Genomic DNA, 25,100 nt, shown 5'->3' with positions numbered 1-25,100 from the left:
CATATCATTTCATTTTCGTTGTGCCAACGATTCTGATTGACAGCTGCGTTTTTGTTAATCGTTTCATTGACGAGAAGCTCCTGCACAGTTGAAAAGGAATGCAGAGCCAACGAATAGATTTCAGTTATTCTAGAGCTTTTCTGTAAATGATAACTTATAAAGGATGTTTTTGGTTGGATAGTGGTATATCGCGAAAAAATGGAAGGAAAACTTATGTATCATGCGCTACGAAAAGAAAAATAAATTAATTCCTTTAATCAGAATATGATATGTGACGGAAAAACTTAAAATTTGTGAATTTACTGGGTGATATTAATCAATATGGGAATCTTTGATATCTTTTCACCTTGGTAACGCTACATCTTCCATCTTTTCACCCTGCGTTATTTTCATTTTCAAGCATTTCGTCAAAATAAAGACTATCATAAACCCCAATTTAGTAAGAAATTGAATGTCTTTTTATATTCTTGTGACACATTATCATGGTTCTTTCTCAAATTGTTTCAAACCTTGAATTCAGCTCATGAAGCAAACATCCGTGCGAATTTTCGTAGGTACTCGATATTAAACACGAGTGTTTGAGAAACGTAACTACTTTCATTCAAAGTATGGGGCATATTCTGTTTCGTTTACGTCTGTGCGTTCCGTGTGATACGTTTTAGACAAAGAAAACTCTCATTTATGTTGTTTTTGAGATAAAATAAAGAGACCGATCGCTTCAAAAATCTAGAACCCGTGCGTTACAGAATCGTTTCACCATGGTCATGATGGTCCCTGGTGGTTTAAAGCATTGGGCTGGTGAACCGCATGCAGATCTCGGGTTCAAGTCTTTTATTCATATGTGTTGAAATAATTTTTTTGAAAATCATGTTTTTATCCAGATTTGTATATATTTTTTGCCTTTCTGGCATACTTATTGTATATCATCATATCTTTTATGATTATGATTTAAATAAATTCGTACTGATTTGAGAAACTATTTCTGGATGTAGTGAGCCACCTTAAATAAAAACTAATTTTCACGGTAGAACGTCTACTAGTTGGTAAAATAAACCAATACTGCACGTACTGACTCAGAGACTGATAATCTAACATTGTGTCATTCGCAGCATCAACGTCTTGTCTGATGCAATCTAATTAAAATTAGATCCTTTGATCCGCTCATCTACTATCGCTACACAAGGTAGCGATAGTAGATAGTAGATGAGCGGATCAAAGGATCTAATTTTAATTTTAATTAGATTGTGTCTGATGGCTATGGTTCTCACGTTCAACAGCTGTTTGAAGGACCTAATGACAAGAGAACGTTTTTAAAAATAATTTTTCAGTAAAACACCTCATACGACTATTGGTAAGGTAAATTTATTGTGTGTAAACACAGAGCAGTAATATTAAGTTAGTGGTTTTAAATCTTGATATCTGACGGCTTTCATGTCTGGGGACAATATTGGATATATCACAGCGAACTGTCGATGATATTCTTAATTTTCACCTAGTGAGGAAAAAGATGTGAATCACTTCAAAAGTCTCTGATTACTTCAAAGACCTTTTTAACACCAGAACACACAGCTATCTGATAATGATTTAATGAAATGTCAGTACATAAGAGCTGAATTAAACTAAACATATTTTATTGCAATATTAAAAACATTTACAATAGATTGGACACGAGTTCTTGAATTTTAGAGCAGCCCCCTTTGGTGTTATATCGGATTACTGCATTTAAGAAAATATCCTTTTAAGAAGCAACACACAGGTTTGATGCAATGCATTTCATTTTGTTAATGCTGGGTTGCATTTGTTGCCTGAATGTGTGTCTGGCAAACGAGCAACAATGTCTGGCAATGCACGCTTTCCAAAATACTTACGACGACGTGCGTCAAAAGGCGGAAGAAATGGCGGCGTTGGTACGGACCCTTAAAGCACAACTGGACAATTCCATCGAGCTGAACTGTGGAGATATTGGTGCCAATGGTTAGTGTTGGTTTCACTGAGCTTAGAATTTTATCATTTAGCTAATGTATATGTCTCAGCAATGTTATTAATTGCTTTTTAAATTGTTATTAAGATTGTTCGCTTCTAAGCACGGGAATTGTAAGAAAATTTTACAAAGTCTAGATCTAAGATTAATAACAAAATTTCAGGCAAGCAGTAGGAGTGTCTGTGCTTATTGATGAGTCAGATGACAGTGAATGTGACATTTTCCGAAAATGAACCTTAGCTTATTCAAATATTAACATCTACCTGATCAAGATATAGTGCTCACGGCGGGTGTGACCGGTCGACAGGGGATGCTTACTCCTCCTAGACACCTGATCCCACCTCTAGTATATCCAGGGGTCCGTGTTTGCCCAACTCTCTATTTTGTATTGCTTATAAGTGTTATGAGATTGATCACTGTTCGTTATCTTCACCTTTCATGATAAAAATCTGCAAATAACTGTACAATAAAAATAGTATGGCCTGGAGATTATAAAACTTTTATCGTACTCATATTCAAACTCAGTCATGTTTCTATTTGACTGCAACTCTAAGCAAGCTTCGAAACATACTAAAAAATCTTGAACACGTACTCCATTTGAGTGTGAGAATGATATTATAAATGTTTCATAATCTTCACTTTTGAGTATGAGTACGATTAAGAGGACATCGTTGAGTTTGCAAACGTGCTCAAAAAGGTTTTATAACCCCCAGGCCTGATTTGATATCTCAGTCATATTGAATTAGTTTTCGCTTTTCTCTGTCTGCTATAGAGCTTTCAGTTAAGAAATTAATGACATATACAGATTCATGTGCATCTTGATAAAAACAGTACGACTATTTTAAAGGAGCATGGACACGATTTGAGCTGAACATTTTCAATTTTTTTTTTCATTTTCAATGTTTAAAATGCTGAAATGAAATATTTATAGTGGTCAGCACAAATTTGAATGTCAGTTGTCGATGTACATGTACATAAGAGATACAGAGCTCACAATTCAGAGCTTGTGCCCTGTTTTTGTTTATATAACTTAAATATACCAGTTAAAGTTCATTTAAAGTAGATTTTTCAATTTACAAGTTAATTCTTAGCATAATTTGATAGTGTCTAGTGTTTAGCAAATCTCATTTTGTTTTAAACGTGCTATTTTCTATCAATCAATCTATAGGTAAACAAAAACATGGCACGAGCCTTATTTATATAACAAAGAATTATGAGTGCTGTATCTCACTTGTAACTCAAAAACTGATGTTCAAATTTTGGTTGACCATTAGAAATACGTTAGTTAAGCACTGTAAACAATAAAGATGGAAAAATAAAATTTTCAGCTCAATCGTGTTAATGGCTGGGAATATTCCGAAAGAAATGAAAGTAAAAAGGTGAATGTAAAAGATAAATTCCAGTTCCCTAACGCGCTTTACAAAGTGTCTTTGTACTCCTCACCCTTCAGGTTAAAACCCTATACATTCATCTTTGTCATTTCATATCCCGTGAAGCCGCCAACAACTTGTACAGCTTTAACTTAACACACTGTGACTTTGAGGACGGCGATCAGATGTGTAACTTTACTCACGACAGTTATAGATGGGCACTAGACAACACTTACCCAGACCATACCATGGGATCCAAAATGGGTAACTATTCATTCTATACATGTAATTTTCAAAGATCTGCTCCCTCCCCCTAAATGATAGAAAAGTTGAACAATTAGGCGACAAAATGATTTGTTTAATTACGATTACTAAGAGGACATTATAATGAACGCCTCTGGTTATTTTTCGTTCTCTATACAAGTAACTGGCGATTAAATCTACTTCTTTCTTTGGGAAGACGCTTGTTGGTACGGCATACATTGTAGTTCTAATGAGAATGAAAACTATCAACCGAGAGTAAACTTTCCCTGCTCTTTGTTTGGAACGTCTAGACTAGGTTTATCGAATTAGATCACAAACTGTAACGTCAGTCTGAGCTGATTACGGTGCTGTTTTCTGTATCAAAATCTTTAAACTGTTTCCACCTTTTATTTATTGTAGGTTATGCCATATTTTGTATAAAACACGTATCTGATAAATTCGTCTCGGGAAATATAGTAAATAGCCAAGGGAACCTGTTATTTTACTTAAAATATTATTGCTACATAGAACATCACATATAGTACAATCTACCGTAAAGTCGTGCCATGGCAACCCGAGTGGTTAATATAAGCTTATTATACGAAATGCACTTTGACATTGCTACTAACATGGTTACGTCTATGAATGAAATCATTAAAAGCTGTGAGTTTTCCGGTCGTATGGGGCTTTAATGAATATTTGAAGGTATGTTTGGACACGAGTATAGTAGGAACATATGTTAGAAATTTTTTGATGTTAAATTTATGAGGCGGCGATGCAAGACTATAGCGATATAAGGCCTCAACCGTCGAATTTTTGTAGTGCGCCGTGAATCGAAGGTTCTTACAAGGGGTGGATCTGTAGCTCTCTGACCTGTCCCAATATTTTCACAGAGAGCTGCAGTTCTGCAGCTAGTAATATACATTATATGTATTTTTACTGATCAATTGGATATTGACTTTACGTTTTAGAAATCAGTATTTTATTCATTAGGTACGTTCATATGAAATTACCATCCATTTTCAACACAACTTCAGGGAGTGTTTCTATTTATTTTATAACATTTGTTGTTGCCAAGGTGACCTATGAATATGTTTGAAATCTATTCTTATGTGTACTTTTAATCATATAGGACACGCCATCAGAATATACAGACCCGGAAGTTATGTATCACGTGTCACATCACGGCCCTTTAATACAGCACAATCATATTGCATCCGGTTCTTCTACAAAGCAGAAACTCGTTCAAACACTGCTGGGAGACTCAATGTTTACTTACAAGTAAAGAATTGATGCTATTTGAAAATGAAACCTCCTTTAAACATTCTAATTGTTTTAGAGATTGACATGACTTATCATGATTTACAGGAAGGGAACCTAAGGGGTAACCCGGTCTTTTCCGTGAGCCATATCCCGTCTAAGAACTGGACACTAGCAGAATTCAGCCCCGACCCCGAGTATCTTAGAAGACCCTTTCAGGTGAATCGATGGTGTGAAAAAACTCACGCAAGCTTTATTATTTATTATTTAGAATATGCTCAATGTTTTACAGATACTGAGTGCTTGATGTTTTACAGAAAGTGTTTGCGCTTGATATTTTGCGGATAGTGTTTGCGCTCGATATTTTGCGGATAGTGTTTGCGCTCGATATTTTTGCGGATAGTGTTTGCGCTCGATATTTTTGCGGATAGTGTTTGTGCTTTCAATGATGATATAGTGTCAATAATCAATGTTCTACAAATAATGTTTGTGCTCGATGTTTTACTTAGTGCTTGTGCTAAGTTTTTTACACCCCCGCATTTGGCAGAAAGCAGGGGATATTAATTTGGGTCTGTCCGTCCGTCTGTCAGTCTCTTCATTCTGTCGGTCTTTCTTTTTTCAAGTTTATTTTTCAGTTTATTTATTTAGGAATCGGCAAATACAAGAAAATATCACTAAGAAACAAACATATAAAACAAGAAATCTTGTAAAATACATAGTATAAAAAAAGAAAACCGTAACATTTTCGTTTCGAGACTATATCTCTGAAAGTTTTAAAGGTTTTGCAATGAGATTTCAAACTGCAACTTTTTATGACATGTGGAAGACCCCTGTTGTCGAGGTCAAAAACCAAAGTCAGAAAGTAATATGTTACTTGAAATGGTTTTCAGATGATGATATTAGTTTTCTTTCAGCTTGTGATTGATTGATTGATTGTATCTTGCTGAACGTCTCTCGAGAGAATTTTTCACTCATACTGGGACGTCACGAAAACCGGTGATGGGCTTAAAATTTAGGCCTATGCTCGGCGCTTACGGCCATTGAGCAGTGAGAGTTCTTTAGCGTGCCACACCTACTGTGATAATGGGCATCCGTTTTTAAGGTCATCTCCGAGGACCCGTGACATTCACAACTGATGCCGAGCGTTTGGCGATGGAACTGTCCATACCTGTTTTAACGGCTTAGGTCTGTCGCGGCCGGGGTTCGAACCCCGACCTTCCGTATGCGGGGCGAACGCTCTACCTCTAGACCACCACAGCGGGTTCAAGCTTGTGTAATGACACTTGCGATGATGGATTTCTGTAACAGTCAAAGGAAAGTCCTCTATTATTTTCATCAGAAAATGTGAAAGGTCAACTAGGTTACAATTTCTATATAAGTTATTAAATACGAGGATGTTAAATAGGAATTGAACAACGAGTAAAATTCGGTAAAGTGCTTCTGTTTAATCTCTATGGATTCTCCAGAATTTGCCAAATCATAAATGTAGTTTTATTTCGTAAAACTAGTCCACTTTCTTACAACCGGTTATAAAGTGTTTAAAAGAAAAGTAAGAATAATGATGCAAAAATCAAAACATAAAGTTAAAAGTTTGAATATGCCAATTAACATTGTAATGGAATTGATGAAGCACATGTAGTTAATGAAAACTTACAAACCGGATACTCTCCTTCACGAAATTAATGAACAAATTAAGAAAAACAAACAAACCGAAAGTCGCCCTCTTTTTCAAGTTGATAGTTAAACATATATAACTTTTTAACAAAGCTTGTCGTCTTTAAGAACAACCTTAAACAGTAAACTGATATAAATGTATCATATGCTTTAAGTATTTATATCCTTTTTTCAAACGATCAAACTTTTCTATAATGGTAAGATAAAAGTTTTTATAAACACCTGCTAGAGAGTACTGTATAATACTTTTTGTAGTATGACCATGAAGTAGACATGGTATTTGTAATGAAAACAGAAGGCATTGTTTTTTCTGAACCGCAAGAAAAATGTGAAAAACAGATGTTTAGTTTGTTTAATAAATTCACGTAAACAGCAAGGAACAAAATATACTAAATAGCTTAGAATTGCCAAATTATTCTCGAGAAGAATTTTGAAGTTTGCGTGTAAAAGGATCATTTCTGCTATTCATTGAATTATAGAAACGTTTTGATAGATGATCATATCAAAGTACATTCTTTTCTTCGTTTTCTTTCCTCAAGATTGAGGTGGCAGGGGACAGTTTCTTTGGTTTTGAAACATGTGGATAGGGGGTATACACCAAAGTCAGATTATGACAGACTAATGAAAAATCATATTTCCCTTTTATGTCCATACTTGTATTTCATATTAGTGTAGTTAATAAATTATGACCCTAAATTACATGTCATCTATAAATACTGGTGCTGGTGCACAAAACATGCTCTGAGCAGGTTCCCCTTTTTTGCTTTGATTTTCCCTCATTTGGGCTAATCCGCACCACCCCCACACCATCACAGTACCAAACATGGGGATTTAGACACTGTGCACAATCAAGAACCCTATCTGCCCTTCTCAAAAATCTACCTCTCATATGGGGCCATCCACCTTCCCTCACAGCTACAGACCTTTTGCTAGACCCTGCATGTTTTCACCGGAATTTCTTCAGCAACTGACCACGTGTCTTAGTTTCGTATTTGCACCCATCTATATGCTAGGAATCATGGTGACACCTACATGTTGTATATCAACATTTTTACTAAGCACTCAGCTACATTTGACATGCATCCTAAAATTATTGTATACATTTTTACACATGTAATATCACTTCAAATACGGGGTAATTCCATTTTTTGAAAAAGTTGACCGGGCCTATAGTGCGAAACTGTCCCCTGCTACCTTTAAGAATTCTGACATCTCATGTCATTGACGTCAACTCCCATTTTTGACAAATCTGACTTATTCTGAGTGAAACTACACCAATACATCATGTCGACCGCCCTAAATGTGTACGCAATAAAATTATTTAAAACCCCTACATTTCTGTGTATGATGTTGTCATTTTTGAGTGATGAGAGTGTTCGAGTAAGATCCCTGTGCCTAACAAATAATATTACAAGTATATTGTATCTATGGTAAAAGTGACCTTATATGTGGTGCTACATGCTGAACATGTAATCATGAGAACCTGTGTAGAAAATGATGGATTAGAGAGAGATAAAGGGACATAACTGCTCTTAAAATCAAGAAAATTCCCCACTTCACTGTCTACTTCTTTACATACTGTATATGTATAGACCTGAAATATGCTCTAATTAAGTAAACAACTCCCCAACAAGATTTTGAATACCTGTTCTCTTCTTACATTCTATTCTATGCCATCCTAATAGTGAAAACTAAAGATTCATGCAATTCAGCCAAATGTCAAAGGGGAGGTGGCTTGTTTACAAGTACCACCCATAAATGAGAAAATGGTATTAACTGTGTTTTTTGTGTACAAAATGTCTCTAAAATGACTTATCTCTCTATCTGCAAGTATTTTTTCATAAATATGTATCATGGTGCTGAGAAGAAATGTGATCTACTGTACCTGAGACCTGTCGATCAGTACAATTTGATAATTACATGTAGAACATGTAAAACTACATGTAATCTATGTAAAAAGAATACACAGGATATGAAGTACCCCAAATAACATTATTTTAACCACTAAGCTTATTTACATGTACTTACATGTCACTATGATACTTGACCAGATTCTGGTTTTCCATAGTACTAAAGCATAGCTTACCCCCCTTGACTCTGTTGTCTACCATTGTGACACTAATGTGATACATCTATTGAAATAAAGGGTTGTATTACATATCTAATACATTTATCTTGATAATATTAATGAAATTGACTGAATTCCATGGGTTTCAAAAAATGCCATTCTCTTAAAGGTGGCAGGGGACAGTTTCTTTGGTTTTGAAACATGTGGATAGGGGGTATACACCAAAGTCAGATTATGACAGACTAATGAAAAATCATATTTCCCTTTTATGTCCATACTTGTATTTCATATTAGTGTAGTTAATAAATTATGACCCTAAATTACATGTCATCTATAAATACTGGTGCTGGTGCACAAAACATGCTCTGAGCAGGTTCCCCTTTTTTGCTTTGATTTTCCCTCATTTGGGCTAATCCGCACCACCCCCACACCATCACAGTACCAAACATGGGGATTTAGACACTGTGCACAATCAAGAACCCTATCTGCCCTTCTCAAAAATCTACCTCTCATATGGGGCCATCCACCTTCCCTCACAGCTACAGACCTTTTGCTAGACCCTGCATGTTTTCACCGGAATTTCTTCAGCAACTGACCACGTGTCTTAGTTTCGTATTTGCACCCATCTATATGCTAGGAATCATGGTGACACCTACATGTTGTATATCAACATTTTTACTAAGCACTCAGCTACATTTGACATGCATCCTAAAATTATTGTATACATTTTTACACATGTAATATCACTTCAAATACGGGGTAATTCCATTTTTTGAAAAAGTTGACCGGGCCTATAGTGCGAAACTGTCCCCTGCTACCTGAAAATCTGGTAAAATTGTTAGGTCGTACGTAAATCAAATCACCAGCAAATTATTTCCCTTGCAATGAACAGAATTTCAATTAATGAAAGATATTAGAATTTTCGTATCGTGTATTTTGTACTAATCACAATGGTGAGGAAGTGCATTGTTTGAAGACTGTGAAATTCTTCAACTACAGTGTATGTATACCGTCTTCCAAGGGAGGGGGTAATTAGCATGAGAATTATTTAAGGAATGAATATATTATCTTTTCGACGGATGGAGGGATCCACGAATAAAAATGACGGAAAACTGCATCATTGCGCGTAGCGTATGATGCAAAGTTTTCCGTCTTTTTTTTCGTGGATCCCTCCATCCACCGAAAAGATAATATATTCATTCCTTATCATTTAAATATGTAAAGCATTGAGTTTGAATGATAAAACATTATATGATTTGAGTTCAATTAAAGATTTATTCTTGAACTGCATTATATGACGCTTCGAAATTGACGTAGTAATTTATGAAAACATCAACTGAAAATCGGAAAGGGCGGCTTCCACGAACTGTTTACTTTTGACTCACAAACGGGTTCCCTGTGAACTGAAAGGTACAGCTTTGAAAGGATGAGTTAGAGATGAATCCTGTGGATAGAAAATTGCTGGAACTTTGTTGAGTGGATCTGGCATTCACCTCAATGTTCGATGTCGGTACGAACGGTAAGCGTGGGACATGTGCATGATTTGTCATGCGATCAGGGACCAGGCAAGTAGGGTTCTCTTGAGTTTTGCTAGTGAATTACTAAGGCATTGCTTTTTATGGTCACTGCAATTCCTGTTATAACTGTGTACGGACGCCTCGTTCCGGTGCCCACTCATGAACATACATGTAATATGTCGGAATTCAAAACCATCGTCATTAAGGGTTTGAATTGCAGTCGCTCTGAGACAGTGTGCGGTGTAATTTTGAGAGCATCCAGAATTTCTAAATATGTTAGACATGAATTTCGAAAACTGGTACGCTTTGACAGGCTTTGCTGTGAACCACACTTTCTCTGATTGTGGAGACGCCATTGCAGCTTTGGAACAGTGATTGAATAATGATGTGGCATTCTTGTCTGTGACATGAAGAAGTTGTCGTAGGGTGCGAACTGGACAATTGTCATCAGATGTGTCGAGAGTAGAAAGTAGTTCCGGCCATTTATCTTATTTTTCGGGGTATACGATATTCATATGATAGACCAACCAATGAAAAGGCGTGTAAACATGTAAAATTAAATGATTTCCTTTTACAATCTTTCGTTGAAATCCCGATAGTTGACAATAAACAACAATAAAATTTTCAACTTCATTCTATGGCAAACCCTTTTACTATTTATTCGAAAAATAGGATATCTCTTTAAAGAGATATCTCTTATTTTAAAGAGATATCTATTCAAAATGAGATATATTTCTTAATTTTAAGAGATATCTCTCTAAAAAGAGATATTTCTTTCACTTAGAGAAATATCTCTTTCTCTTAGAGAGATATCTCTTTTACTTGGAGAGATATATCTCTTTTACTTTTAGAGATATCTCTTATATTTAGAGAGATATCTTTCACTTAGAGAGAAATCTCTTTCACTTTGAGAGATATCTCTTTCACTTAGAGATATATTTCATATACTTTAAGATATATCTCTTTCACTTTGAAATATATCTCTTTCATTTTGAGAAACATCTCTTTCACTTAAAGAGATATCTCTTTTACTCTGAGAGATATCTCTTTTACTTTGAAAGATATCTCCTTCACTTAAAGAAATATCTCTCTAAGAATTCTTGGAGAAATATCTCTCAAAGTATAAGATGTAAAACTTATACGGTACCAATTTTGATGCACCAGATGCGCATTTCGACAAATAATGTCTCTTCAGTGATGCTCAACCGAAATGTTTGAAATCCGAAATAACTATCATGAAGTTTTAGAGTTTTATCTCTTTAATCGTTGAAAAAGAGATATCTCTCAAAAACACAGAGATATCTCTTTCCAATATTTTTGTTATTAGTTTGAATACTTTCTCCCTAAACCGGAGGTCCTCCAATTATACTAGAAGTATTTTGATTGGTTTAAAAATAGGGTTACATCATATTAATAGCTATGCAACAAGGAGAAGTAATTATGATCACCGGGGGAAAATCTGTTTAATCTAAAGAGACATCTCTTTAAGTTGAAGAGATATTTGTTTTTGAAAATTTAAAGAGTTAGAGAGATATTTCATATACTTTAAGAGATATCTTTTTCACTTTGAGAGATATCTCTTTCACTTTGAGAAATAATATCTCTTTACGCTAGAGATATATTTTTTATCTCTTTGAGAGATATTTCTCTAGCTTGAAGAGATATCTTTCAAAGAGAAAGAGATATCTCCCTAGCGTAAAAAGATATATCTCTAACTTACAGTGATATCTCTACAACCAATAGAGATATCTCTCTAGTGTAAAGAGATATCTCTCTTATTTACAGAGATATCTTATTTTGCTAAAACTAGTAAAAGGGTTTGTCATATAATTCACTCTAATGCATTCGTAAATATTTTAGATCAGGTTTTAATGAAGGAATCTGTCTACCTTTTGTGAATTCGTATGGTGGCTTTTTATGCATGATTACTCTTTCTCTTCATCTGTACGTTTCAACATTCTGTCCGTAAGTGATAGACATAAATGTCCAGAATTAACCTATTACAGGGAGAGTGTGTGTGCTAGAAGTTTTACAGATAATATTTACAAATAGTGCCTGTGTTTGATGACTTACAAAGTTTGTGCTTGATGTTTTGCAGATAGTGTTTGAAGCGGACCACCTTAACCAATACGTTTATGTGGACGATCTCAGTGTTTATAATGCACCTTGCACAACTGAAGGTATGGTGCTCTGCTGATCATTGAAACAATTTAACCTGAAGATCTTGTATCCTCCAAATGTTACTAAATGAGTAACACTTCACTTAGAATTTGAGAGGGAATCTGGTTAAATTGATTATTTGATATACATGTACCTTTAAATGGACAGACGATGTAATTGTCCCTCTAGTGCAATAGAAATTCTATTGGAGGGTTCCACTTAGCGAGTTATTTACATGAGAAAATGATCGGAAGAAAAATAGGTTTCCTTCTGTAAAATCAATGAGTTTCCTTACAATATATGTAGTTTGTTTTCAAAGCAAATGCGATTCTGTTCTAACATTTACATCTGAACACACAATAATCTCTATGATTTGTACGACGGGCTCTCATTAATAGGTATTCGAGCCCCCCGTTGCCCGCCAGGATCTGTGGAAACCAAAGTAGGAGGCATGGAAACGTGTTATGTGTTTCACATGGAACCCAAGACCTACAGAGATGCCATGAAGACATGCAAAGCTGTCTGGCCTCTGGCGAGTCTCGTAGCCATTGAATCTTCTGTGGAGCAGACGATAATTTCCAACATGATAAACCAGTCTAACGGTAAATCATTACTATCCTCTGAACAGTATAAGGTATTTTACTGACAACAAGAGTCATAATCAGTATCATTCAACTTTCCGCTTGTTGTAGCTATGTCGCTGGCAGCAGACTTCGGACTGTGGACAAATGGAAACGATTTTGACCACGAAAACACTTTTACTTGGAGCGGGCAGACTCATCCCATCCCGTTCAACTATACCCACTGGCATCCCGGACAGCCCAACAATGTCGCGGGCGAACAGGACTGTATGGTGATCGAGTATCCCAAACTTGACTTCGAATGGGGTGATGTATCTTGTAGTGAACGCCATTCATTCATCTGCGAAATGAACTTTGACAGATCTCGAATACATAGTCAGTCGAACCCGATCAATGGAAATATCATCGGGTAGACGTAAAACAATATCGAACCCGATCAATGGAAATATTACATGTACATGTAAAAGGTATTAAATTTGTTATGCCCTTGTGACATTCTTAAAGATAATGAGTCATTTTTATTATTCATTGCAAAATGTTGATTGCAGATGATTTATCGGAATGTTAATTTCATGAAACTTGATTAAGGTTAATTTTGTAGTAACTGTTATATATTATAATGAAAAGACACATGAAGTGATTATCAGATATAGTGAAATGTGCTTTATATCTTATCAAAATTGATGTATGTGTATTTCACTTTATATTAAATGCAAAAATATTGTTCTTTGTTATTTATCAAACTTTGCATAATACATTCCTGTCAGAATACTTTTTATGGTCTATATCTTATCATAATTACATGTATGTATCTTGGATGCGGATGAAGCAAGGTAATTTTGTTATATATATATATATATAACAAAATATCTATATATATGTTTACTCCTTTATCCAGCGGATATCACCTACAGTGTATTACATAAATTTTAATTGTTGCACTGTTTTCCTATGCCATTTGTGACGTCACAAACAAACATCAATTTGGAGTAGTTTGTTTAAAAAATGTCTGAAAGTAATTCTCCCAACAATACAGCTACGTGATAAAAGAATAATCCATTGTTTGTGGTTTGATATGATTTATATCGAAATTTGAGGTACCCATTACGTGTTATCCATCTTCTCGTCCAGGCTCGGGGATAGAAAACACAACTCGTTGAATATAAATCATACCACGAATCATGGGAGATTTTATATATAAAGCATCGATATTGATCAAAGACACGAACAATTCGATAAGTCCTATGGACGACCGTCCCATCCTCAGGACAAGCCAAAAAGTTTTACTAAAAATAGAAATGAAGGGCCGAGCGAACACGGACCTTTGAAATCACTAGAGTTTGGATCAGGTGCCTAGGAGGAGTGATCATCCCTTGCCGACCGGTCACATCCGCCGTGAGCCCGTTAAGATAAGTCGTACGTTGAATTAAGTCAGGAACAATACAACAATGGTATGATTTGAAAACTCAAGGCCGAAACGAAGTTAGATGAGTTGTGGTTGAATTGCTGTTCTAAAAGACAGAAATTCTTAAAAAGATTCAATAATGGTACGATTTAGAAACAAAAGGTCGATGCTCAAGGCCGAAACGAAGTAAACTGAAATACACCTTTAAATTCTGTTTTGGAATACAAATTTACATGAACGAATCTCAAACAATACAATAATGGTAAAATTTGAAAACTCAAGGTCGACACCCAAAGCCGAAACGAAAGAGTTGTACGTTCAATTACATATGTATAGTGTATTAGGCACTAAATAAATTGAATTATGAGTCAACCAACAAATATGAGTCAAACGACAAAGACACGTGCACGAAAATAATGGCAACCATATGAAGTGTAGGGGGTGTAGCTGAGACAAACTATGAAACAAACAGGAAAATAGGTATACAGGCGGATCAAGATAATACAGTGCATGAATACTGATGTAAAACAGCACTAAAATGCAACAACACCCGATACCTAGAAGTGTCGGATCCACATAATGGATAAAAGGTTATTAAAAATAATGTTTTACGGTGTGAACGTTGAGACGAGCGAAGACTCTTAACATTTTGCAACACGACTTTAGACATTTTAAAACCCACCTATTCATTGAATGTGGGAAACATAACACAGTCGATGTAAACAGTGCACTGTGACGCGATGTTGTTTTTCTTCCTTCCAAACCAAGCAATAACAAAACGTACAAAGGTAGGAGAAAGCTTGTCTGGAATTTAAAAATGATTGTGGTATTTTCCAAACAAGTTATTTTATTTACGGGGTTGTCAATGAAGTATACTGCAGAGACGGCGACATTTTTCCGGAGGCATTATGGGTAGTCCCCATTATTTTTCAGCTGAAGAAGAGCAAATCACGTGACTCATATGTGTAATCATTAAAACTATAAAAAAAAAAAAAAAACCCACCGGTATGACTAACGACACAAACAATTCGATAAGTCCTACGGATAAGTCCTAAGTCCCTTTCTTAGGACAAATGTTACTTACACAGTTTATATAGCAACATATGAATATGTATGTGCGAGTGAACCGTGTAAATTCTTATTGTTGAGGTATATGACAAATTTTTAAGGTAAAACAGCCATTCACTTGCCACTTCAGTTTATATGTGATAGAGAATACAGGAGCTTAATGACTTGAACGCAAATCTTCGAAGACAAGACAGAACGAATCCCGAAATAAAGTAGGGGGCCCTTAAGGCTATCAATACCCACTTTTAGTTTTGGGCGGAAGGGGTAGTAGTTCCTGGTGGTTTGAGGAAGTTGGAAAATGTCTACGTTTTATACTAGCTTTATTGAATGTACGGATTTTCTGTAGCTACCCGGCCGTGTCAGTCACTGCCACCGCTAACAACTATCAGAACCGCTCCTTGTTTTTCAACTACTCTATGACAATGTAAAGTGCACAATTCATATTGATCCACGTGCTTGTTATCCGTCGCTACCGTAATAGATGACATTATTATAAGATGGAATACTTTCGAGCTTTCTGATTGGCTGAAATCCTACAAACTAGAAAAATATGCTAACCTCTAAGTGTTTTTGAAGTGTATATAAGTTTTCAATTTTCCAACATCGGACTGAAAGTAAATTAGGATTTCTCAAATTAATACGATTGGTATTATTTTTGGTCGCCCAAAGAAAACTCGTGTCTTTGCTATATTGTAACAGTAACTGGTTTCAGTTTTTAAATATAAAAAAAACCCAACAAAACTCGCTTTATTAAACACTTCCGATGAGGTCTTGCACACTAGCTGTAAATAAAGATGACCGACCAGATATCGTTTCGTAGGCTGTAGTAGTAGGTGTTGATGTTCTGAATTATTCAATCATACAATAGAACAATTGCTGACATTTCTGAGGACAATAATATATTTTAGCTGTCTAGGAAGTATGACATTCACCGACCCCTCCGGACTTTCAGGTAATTAAACCATCGTATTGACTTAAAATGTAAAAATGGTATTGTATCGCAGTATCGCCGACATTATACATGTTATACAGGGTCATAACAATCCAGTCATCTGTTTTATCTGGCTCCAAAGTTTAATTAGATAAATTATGTACTAATCAAGATAAAATTAGTCTATGTCGAAATAAATTTATGCATATGATATACAGATCTATACGGAATTGTAATTTTTATACTTTTAAAATTAATTACCTAAATTCAATTAAGAGCAAACCAGGGGAATAACTTTTGCGAGCAAAAAGGATTATGAAAAAACATTCAGACTGAAACAAAATCATGGCAACTTTGAACCAATTTGACCCACATACACTTGTTTCTGTAAATAAGTTATGACGTCTGTATAGTAATAGTGTTATCATTAGGATACAGACGTCATAACTTATCTATAGGAACAAGTGCCTGTGATTTGACCTGGATTATATGTGACCGGTCGACAGGGGATGCTTACTCCTTCTAGGCACCTGATCCCACCTCTGTTATATCCAGGGGTCAGTGTTTGCCCAACTCTGTATTTCATATTGCTCATAGGAGTTATGAGAGTGATCACTGTTCGTTATCTTCATCTTTCATTACAGACAAAAATGAGTGAATCTCAATAAATGCATGTTAGATCAAATAAGTACTTTTGCATATTTTGTGTTCAATATTGCTTCAATGAAATTAATTGCCAAATTGTAAGAAATTAAATTTTTCATCTCGTCAGAACCGTTCTGTATTACTGAAAAATTATAATATTTATTTTTCACATGACCATTGTTGAGCTTCATTGATTAGAAGAGATCGCTCGGTAATTCTTATCGTACACTGTACATCGTTCCAGTAAATGTCTTATAATAAGCGAGTTCACATGTCAGTATTTTGTACTAAATTCCCTTATCGTGCACTTATACAATAATAGATGTCCTTGAACAGATATTTCCTATTTCTGTTGTGGACGCCATGATGGTGCCAGTGGTCGTCTGCCTCTGTGTATTATTGGCCAGTGGTAGCTCTTTCATTCTGGACGGGATTTCACAACCAGTCAACATTTACGTGTCGCCTCATGGAAATGACCATAACGACGGGTAATTATAGTCATATTAACCTAGGAGTTATATAATATTTCCAATACAGTTACAGTTTATGTGACACCTTGCAAGATTTTACCTGGAAATATAGGCAAAGAAATCGAGTGACTGTGGTTTGTGGTGGTGCATTTTCCAACCTCGCGCCACAGTAATAATGCTACCAAATTAATACAAATCCTAATCTTAAACGTCCAGTTCTCTTCCCTTCTCTTTTGTCTAAGTTGTCAAAGGCTTCTACTATGTGCTTGCGCTTCGAACGATCTATCTTAGTTCTCTAGTTTATCATTATAAGAAAATTGTCTTCAAAGTATATTTACAATTCAATTCTCTTCATAACTAATGTGTACATAGCTTAATCTAATGTCACATTTCATTCTGATGATGTGATAATGTATAATGGAGAAAATACTGTACTTTGATTGTTTTGAAATTCAGACGGAGTGTGCACCATCCAGTAAAAACTTTCAGAAAGACTGCAACACTTCTAAATTCACATAGCTTGCAAAATAAAGGTAAAGACTACCATTTTAGCAGTTTTAACACAGAATTAAACCAACTTCATTTATCCGTATGTTTACCTGCCAGATGTAACAATCAATCTATTTATTCCTATGTTTACCTGCCAGATGTAACAATGAATCTATTTATTCCCATGTTTTACATTTCAGATGTTGCAATGAATCTATTTAGTATAAATATAAATGTTTTACCTGGCAGTTGTCACAATCATGTGATCTAACTATTTCAATGTTTTACCTGGGAGATGTAACAATCAATCCATTTATTTCTATGTGTTATCTGTCAGATGTAACAATGAATCTATTTATTCCTATGTGTTACCTGCCGGATGTAACAATGAATCTATTTATTCCTATGTTTTACCTGCCAGATGTAACAATGAATCTATTTATTCCTATGTGTTACCTGCCGTATGTAACAATGAATCTATTTATTCCTAAGTTTTACCTGCCAGATGTAACAATGAATCTATTTATTCCTATGTGTTACCTGCCGGATGTAACAATGAATCTATTTATTCCTATGTGTTACCTGCCGGATGTAACAATGAATCTATTTATTCCTATGTTTTACCTGCCGGATGTAACAATGAATCTATTTATTCCTAAGTTTTACCTGCCAGATGTAACAATGAATCTATTTATTCCTATGTGTTACCTGCCAGATGTAACAATGAATCTATTTATTCCTATGTGTTACCTGCCGGATGTAACAATGAATCTATTTATTCCTAAGTTTTACCTGCCAGATGTAACAATGAATCTATTTATTCCTATGTGTTACCTGCCGGATGTAACAATGAATCTATTTATTCCTAAGTTTTACCTGCCAGATGTAACAATGAATCTATTTATTCCTATGTGTTACCTGCCAGATGTAACAATGAATCTATTTATTCCTATGTGTTACCTGCCAGATGTAACAATTAATCCTTGGAGATGTAACAATCAATCCATTTATTTCTCTGTGTTACCTGACAGATGTAAGAATCAATCTATTTATTCCTATATTTTATCTGTCAGATGTGACAGTCAATCTGATGCAAGGGTACTACGACTTGGATTCCACATTGCACATTAACCACCAAGGCCCGCACACTGTCACCATCCAAGCCTATAATGACCAGGAAGTCCATGTGGTAACGCTAATTGCCTACTTTCTTCATTATTATCTTTTTACATGAATTGTTAGCGTTAAAATTCATTTCACTTTCAATACCCAGTCCATAGCTCTTTGTATAAAAGAAACTGTTGGCAACGAACCCGTATACCATTTCAGAACTTTGCAACACAGGTGTTTTCCTTCACTATATGTTTACATGAATAGAAACTTTCGATTATTTTAGAATCCAGCAACCCCAGTGATGTTCAATAACATCGATAAAAGACCAGCTTTAGCTACTGGTGTAATACTACTGACTAAATTTAATCCTGTATTTTAAGTTCATGAACTTGTATTGTCCTTTATTATTGTGATGAAATAAGACTGAGTTTTCGGGTTAGCACAGAATATCAGCTGCGATCAGATGTCAAACCTAGGGTGGAGGAAACAGACAAATACGTTTAAGTTCGAATTCGAATTCTGAAATCCCGTTCATGAATATTTATTCAATTCTTATTCATTGAAGACAGGAGGTAAAAGGATTCCCAGTAACTTGTTCCACAAAGTAACAAACCACTCCATCTTGCAACGTCTTCCACTACAGGCTCGTGACAAGGTACGTGTTACAAAACAACGTCTGCCACTACAGGCTCGTGACAAGTTACGTGTTACAACGTCTTGACTGGGGGCGTATTAAAACATCTGTCATCATAGGGTCGTGACAAGGCATATGTTGAAACGTCTGTAAACATAGGTTTATGGTAAGGTATGGGCTAAAAGCGGCTTCCATGTCTGCAAGCAAAGGTTTGTCACAATGTGTCCTTTGTGTTGCAGTTATATAAATCCCCAATGTTCCTCCAATTAAAACTTTGTTGTCTATCTATTTCTCAGTGTATTTTATATCAGTCAAAACTATTAAATAAACCAAATATATCAATCTTTAAGGTATATCAAGTAAAACTGTCTGCTGCGGGTATTACGAACCTGGGACAATTAACTCCATACGGGTTCTATAAAACCAGACATGCGCCGTTGGAGGTGTTTTACAATGGTGCTCCTCTCCGTTTGGCAAGATGGCCAAACGAAGGATTTATCAATATCAAGCACGTTCTGGATGGCACTCATGGGCGTCGATTTTCGTATGACAGCGACCGACCAAGGAGATGGTCATCTGAAAACGACTTGTGGACCTTTGGATACTGGTATTGACAACAAAGATTAGACAAGGAGTTTTCGATCAAGATATGTCTAAAAAAAAACCAAAAAACGTATGATTAACATGATTCAGGCCAAGTAAAAGCGTCCTACCACTTCTCGGAATTCCACAAACAAGTTTACAAGGAAACTATGTACAACTTTTTAAAGAAGGTCCTATCGGCATATAGATATTGTCCTAGAAAGGATTTCTTACTTTCGTTTTCCATTTCCGTCTAGGTACTGGAGTTGGGCGGATCTGTCTGCTAAAGTACAATCCATAGACACTGTGAATAACGTGGTAGAGCTCCAGCATGCAACTAGGTTTGGTCTACGAGAAGGTAGAAACCCTAACATACTTATAGATTATAGAGTGGTGGTGGTAAATAAGTAGTCCTAGTCTTCCTCCTCTTGCCCCTTTTTCTATCTCATTTTTACTATTTTCTCTCCGTCCTATTCCCTGTTCTATTCCCTCCCATCTCTCTCTCTTATCCTGCCATTTCCTTCCCTACTCTCTCTATTTCCCTCTACTCGTCCCTTCCATCTCTTTCTCATTCCATCGATTTGTGTCCTCTCCTTTACTTCCATCTTATCTCTCTCTCTTACTCCTCCCACTCTTTCCTGACCTTTTCTATTCTCTCCCCATTTCATAATCCTAATTAGTAGCACACTATTTCGAAATTTAAAGCAATTCTTTACAGAAAGATTTATCTTCCACACTAAAACATTTATTTTCTCTAAAACCTTCGTAATGTGCAAAAAATGCTACAATACATTTTATCTATATCCATGAAGAAATTCATTAGTTAATATTTTTAAAATGCATTATTTCTTATCCTTACATAATAAGTTTCAATAAACTACTTTTGGCTTTTCCAATGCGTTTCTCCTGCAAACTGTTGTATTGGTATAATTGGCTATTAATTTGACAAAATATGAATACTTTCCTTAAAGATTAGCTGATGATAAATACACTGTAGCTTATGATTAAGATTGCTGTTTTCCGTCCACAGGTAAATTCAACAATCAATCTAACACAGATGTCAGATATCTTGATCAAGGAGGATATTTTCGCTTCTTAAATGTTCTAGGGGAAATCGATGAACCGGTAAGATGGTTTGGTTGGTATTATACTGTTTAACGTCCCTCTCGAGAATCTTGCTCTCATATGGAGACGTCGCCATTGCCTGCGAAGGGCTGCAAAATTTAGGCCTATGCTCGGAAATTTACTTTCAGCTTCGGCCGGTTCTAGCAATCAATGTGCACTTAGGTAACACTGAAGTTCCCTTCAAATAAGTGATTTGACTGTTAAACTAATTTTATATCACTATCAATTTTGCATTGCTTACCGTCTAGGTATGGAAATCCCAAAATGAAAATAGTCACTAAACTTTCCGTTCAAACGATTACTTCCATGGCACAATATCTTATCTCCAGAAATTGAAGAGTTCATAAAGTCTGTATTATCTAGTTACTGATACATTGTATCTCCACATACCGTCTTGTCTTTCGCTAATGTAAACAAAAATCCAACTATCGGAACTCTTCAATTTCGGGAGATAAAATATTGCGCCATGAAAGTCACCATGTGAACGGAAAATTTAGTGATAGTTTATTTTATGGATTTTAGATACTTAGACGGTGAGTTATGCAGCATTAATTGTGATACAGATTTGTTTTAATAATCAAGTAACTTATTTGGAGCGAACAACAGTGTCACCTAATTACACATTCATTGATAGAAGCTGAGAGTAAATTTCCATACATGAATTATGAAGGATTAGTCCGAGATTCGGTGAAGGCGTCAGTCCAAATATTCAGCCGGGCTGAATCTCAGCCTAGATTAATATATTATCACCTATAACTATTCTAAAATAACAGAAATATATGTCTGCTATTTGCTCCATAAAAATGTTTGATTAAACCTTAAGGATCTTATATTTATACACAATACATGTATATCTATTTGGCTTTGAAAATTGGTTTTGTTTACCTGAAATTGTTCCACGATTCACCGTACTAATATTATCCTCCGCATTACAGCAACTTCTGAAGTTCTGTTTACATGTTACTATCGTTATATATGATATTGACACGGTCTCGGTATATTATGTTCGAATAACACTCGGTAAAAACAAGATTCAAAAGGACAAATTAAGATCACATACATTTCGAATTTTAATGTTTTCAATTTTACAAATACATCTTATATTCAAAGAATATTTCACATGTGTTAATAGCTAGTTCTAAACACCGCGATGGAAAGAGTGGAAACAAGCGATGTGAACGTCACAACTTTATGACGTTATTCAGTGGCGCAGCCGGCGCCCCCCCCCCCCCCTAAAATTTTCAAATTTAAGGTAAATCGCGGTATCTTGTATCGGAAAATGTACTAAACGATAAAAGAAGTAATAATTTCTTCCACTCCCGGAAAAATGAATGACAAAATTCTTTGATTTCTTGAATTACTTTATTGGGAGAACTTAATTTTTTCCAAAACCCCCTTAAAATTTGGGTCCTTTTAATTTCACCTTATTAAAATGATAGAAAATAGTACAAATGACTCAATAGGAGAAATATTTCAAGCCCCATAAAATCTGTAAAATCCAGGTGCTTCCGGGGGCTTCGCCCCCTGGACCCACACAAGGGCTTCGCCCTGGACCCACTGCCTCATAAAGTGGCGCCCCCCGTAACCACAATTCCTGGATCCGCCCCAGTTATTTCTCTATTTTGTGAAAATTTTCATAAGTACTCTTTCTCATGGTCGCAATCATATATGACTAAGTATAAGTATAAAACTAAGCACGGTTTGAATTGTGATGTAATTTTATCTGACTGAGTATAGAACTGAGCGCGGTTTGAATTGTGACGTAATTCTATCTCACCGAGTATAGTAATCTCTCACCAGAGGGCGTTACGCTACACTCCACAACACCTCTGTTATCGTCTGATTTACAAGAATTTTGTAAAACAGAGCGTCTTTGAAAATACATTAAATCTGCATCATTTTCATAAATAAAACATAAATTTATGAGTTAAAAACACATTGGTAGGTATCGAAACGCTGTATTACGTTAGTGTGACTTCCATATTCATGGAACTATTTTGCCTTGTCAAATGTATTAATTTCACTTTCATTTCGTAACTATGGACTCTACATAAAAGTACATTAGAAAAACTAGCGAGTTTTTAATGATGAAAATCTGACATTACACAAAGAACAGAAACGTGTCTTTCTGTTGGAGTCAAAGACGCTATTTTGTCCGTGCGAGATCATGTGGTTAGCCGAACTATTTATCAGACGATAACAGAGGTGAAAGTGAAGCTTGCGTAGCGCGCCCTCTGGTGAGAGAATGCGAGTATAGAACTAAGTGCGGTTTGAATTGTGACGTAATTCTTTCTCACCGAGGATAGAACAAAGCGCGGTTTGAATTGTGAAACAACAAGTAAATATCCATGTATGCTTCAAGTCTTGTTTAAGTAGAAGCCTGCCTATGACAACATGCCAAATTTTACACAGATTTCCCCCTTTATATGTTCTGTGATAATACATATTCCTGATATTTTCCGCCTGTATTTGTCCCGGCAATGTTTATCAATAAAATCACGAATGGAACAAATCCCAGTTTAGTTTTACATTCCTTGGAGAAATTTCCACTTATAATGAAACATCAGCAGTTTCTTAGATTTAAATAACTGATCATATGCAGAACAAGCTCTTGTGTATCGAATAAATTGAGAGATATAAACACCATATGCAGGTAATAATGGAATATTGCTAAATAAATAAGGGAAGTTGCCAATGGAGAAGCTGAAATCATTCCGTTTATCATCAAGTTCAGTTGTTAGTTTGTCGTCAACAACATATCTATGTACAAAGCAGATATGGAGTACTCTGTGGTGTCTTTTATTTTGAGTTCACAGGGATATATCGAATCGACATATGAATGAAAATTATCATTGTTAATAGATAAAACGTCGTCGATATATCTAAATATCGAGTTGACGGCCACAGCAAGATATTTTTTCTTCTCATGCAGAAACATTTGAATAAACTCTGCTTCATAAGAATATAAAAACAGGTCGGCTATTAAAGGAGCACAATTCGTGCCCATGGGAATTCCAACAGACTGCTGGAAGACCTGGCCTGGATTTCTCGAAATAAACTTCAGTCGAAATTTGGACTTAAGTCTGAGATTCAACTCAAATTTTGACTGCTCAAATAAAAGAAAATTCAAACTTAAATTTTGAGATGTTTTTGAGAAATCCAAGCCTGATCACCACCTCATATCGAAGATACTAAAACCTCATCGTTTGCAGGTTGTTACAGCATCTAATGGTCATATGCATATTTACTGAAACGTTTAAGATGTGTAATGAATGGTATGTATTATTACAAAAGTTACTGATAACGCCTTGAAAGAAATGCATAAATATCAACATCTTGCTGTACAGACAATCAATTATACTTTATAAAATGTTACAGTGATGAATTTCAGGGTGAATATTACGTCGACAGATCGTCTGGAATATTGTATCTATGGCCACCGACATCCGCCGGACTAATTAACAATCAGGACATAATTTACGCATCTTTAATTGATGACTGTGTGAAGTAATTTTGATTTCTAACTAATTTTGATATTGTGTATGGAAAGTGTTTTTAAGAATATCATCTAATTTCATTAAGTGTCCACAACATACCAGGGAATTCAAATGAGATCCCTTCAGCAAAATATTACAAATGTAGGAAAAATGTGGTAATATTTCTACACACTCACGAATGTAATGTTTCTTAAAATTTACACCTCTGAAGTTAACCCATATATATGGATTTCTTATGCAGTAAATCAAGGTTATAGTGAAGCAATCTAAACATTTAATTTAGTTTC

At 35.4% G+C, this 25,100-nt stretch overlaps 2 protein-coding genes across 2 annotated transcripts in view; both read left to right on the top strand.

Annotated features, from left to right (window-relative positions):
- Positions 1-1,718: 1,718 nt before the first annotated feature.
- Positions 1,719-13,577, top strand: LOC125679437 (uncharacterized). The gene is made up of 7 exons (XM_048918662.2): positions 1,719-1,974; positions 3,478-3,615; positions 4,727-4,875; positions 4,963-5,073; positions 12,212-12,293; positions 12,672-12,875; positions 12,966-13,577. Exons 1-7 carry the CDS (start codon positions 1,767-1,769, stop codon positions 13,265-13,267), a joined length of 1,194 nt encoding a protein of 397 aa, XP_048774619.1. The 5' UTR covers positions 1,719-1,766; the 3' UTR covers positions 13,268-13,577.
- A 3,654-nt stretch (positions 13,578-17,231) lies between these two features.
- LOC125678383 (uncharacterized) overlaps positions 17,232-25,100 on the top strand; it is a 22,257-nt gene continuing 14,388 nt past the window's right edge. Inside the window, exons 1-8 of the mRNA XM_048916811.2 lie at positions 17,232-17,391; positions 17,830-17,906; positions 18,936-19,051; positions 19,541-19,630; positions 19,960-20,216; positions 20,449-20,549; positions 21,222-21,316; positions 24,708-24,823. Of these exons, the coding sequence (XP_048772768.2) occupies positions 17,267-17,391; positions 17,830-17,906; positions 18,936-19,051; positions 19,541-19,630; positions 19,960-20,216; positions 20,449-20,549; positions 21,222-21,316; positions 24,708-24,823 (977 nt within the window). The 5' untranslated portion in view covers positions 17,232-17,266. The remainder of the gene's footprint in view (positions 17,392-17,829; positions 17,907-18,935; positions 19,052-19,540; positions 19,631-19,959; positions 20,217-20,448; positions 20,550-21,221; positions 21,317-24,707; positions 24,824-25,100) is intronic.

The sequence above is a fragment of the Ostrea edulis genome, chromosome 2 (genome assembly GCF_947568905.1).
Source record: "Ostrea edulis chromosome 2, xbOstEdul1.1, whole genome shotgun sequence".
NCBI lineage: Eukaryota > Metazoa > Mollusca > Bivalvia > Ostreida > Ostreidae > Ostrea > Ostrea edulis.
The sequence above is the reverse complement of the archived record's forward strand: the minus strand, read 5'-3'. Positions and strand labels throughout refer to the sequence as shown.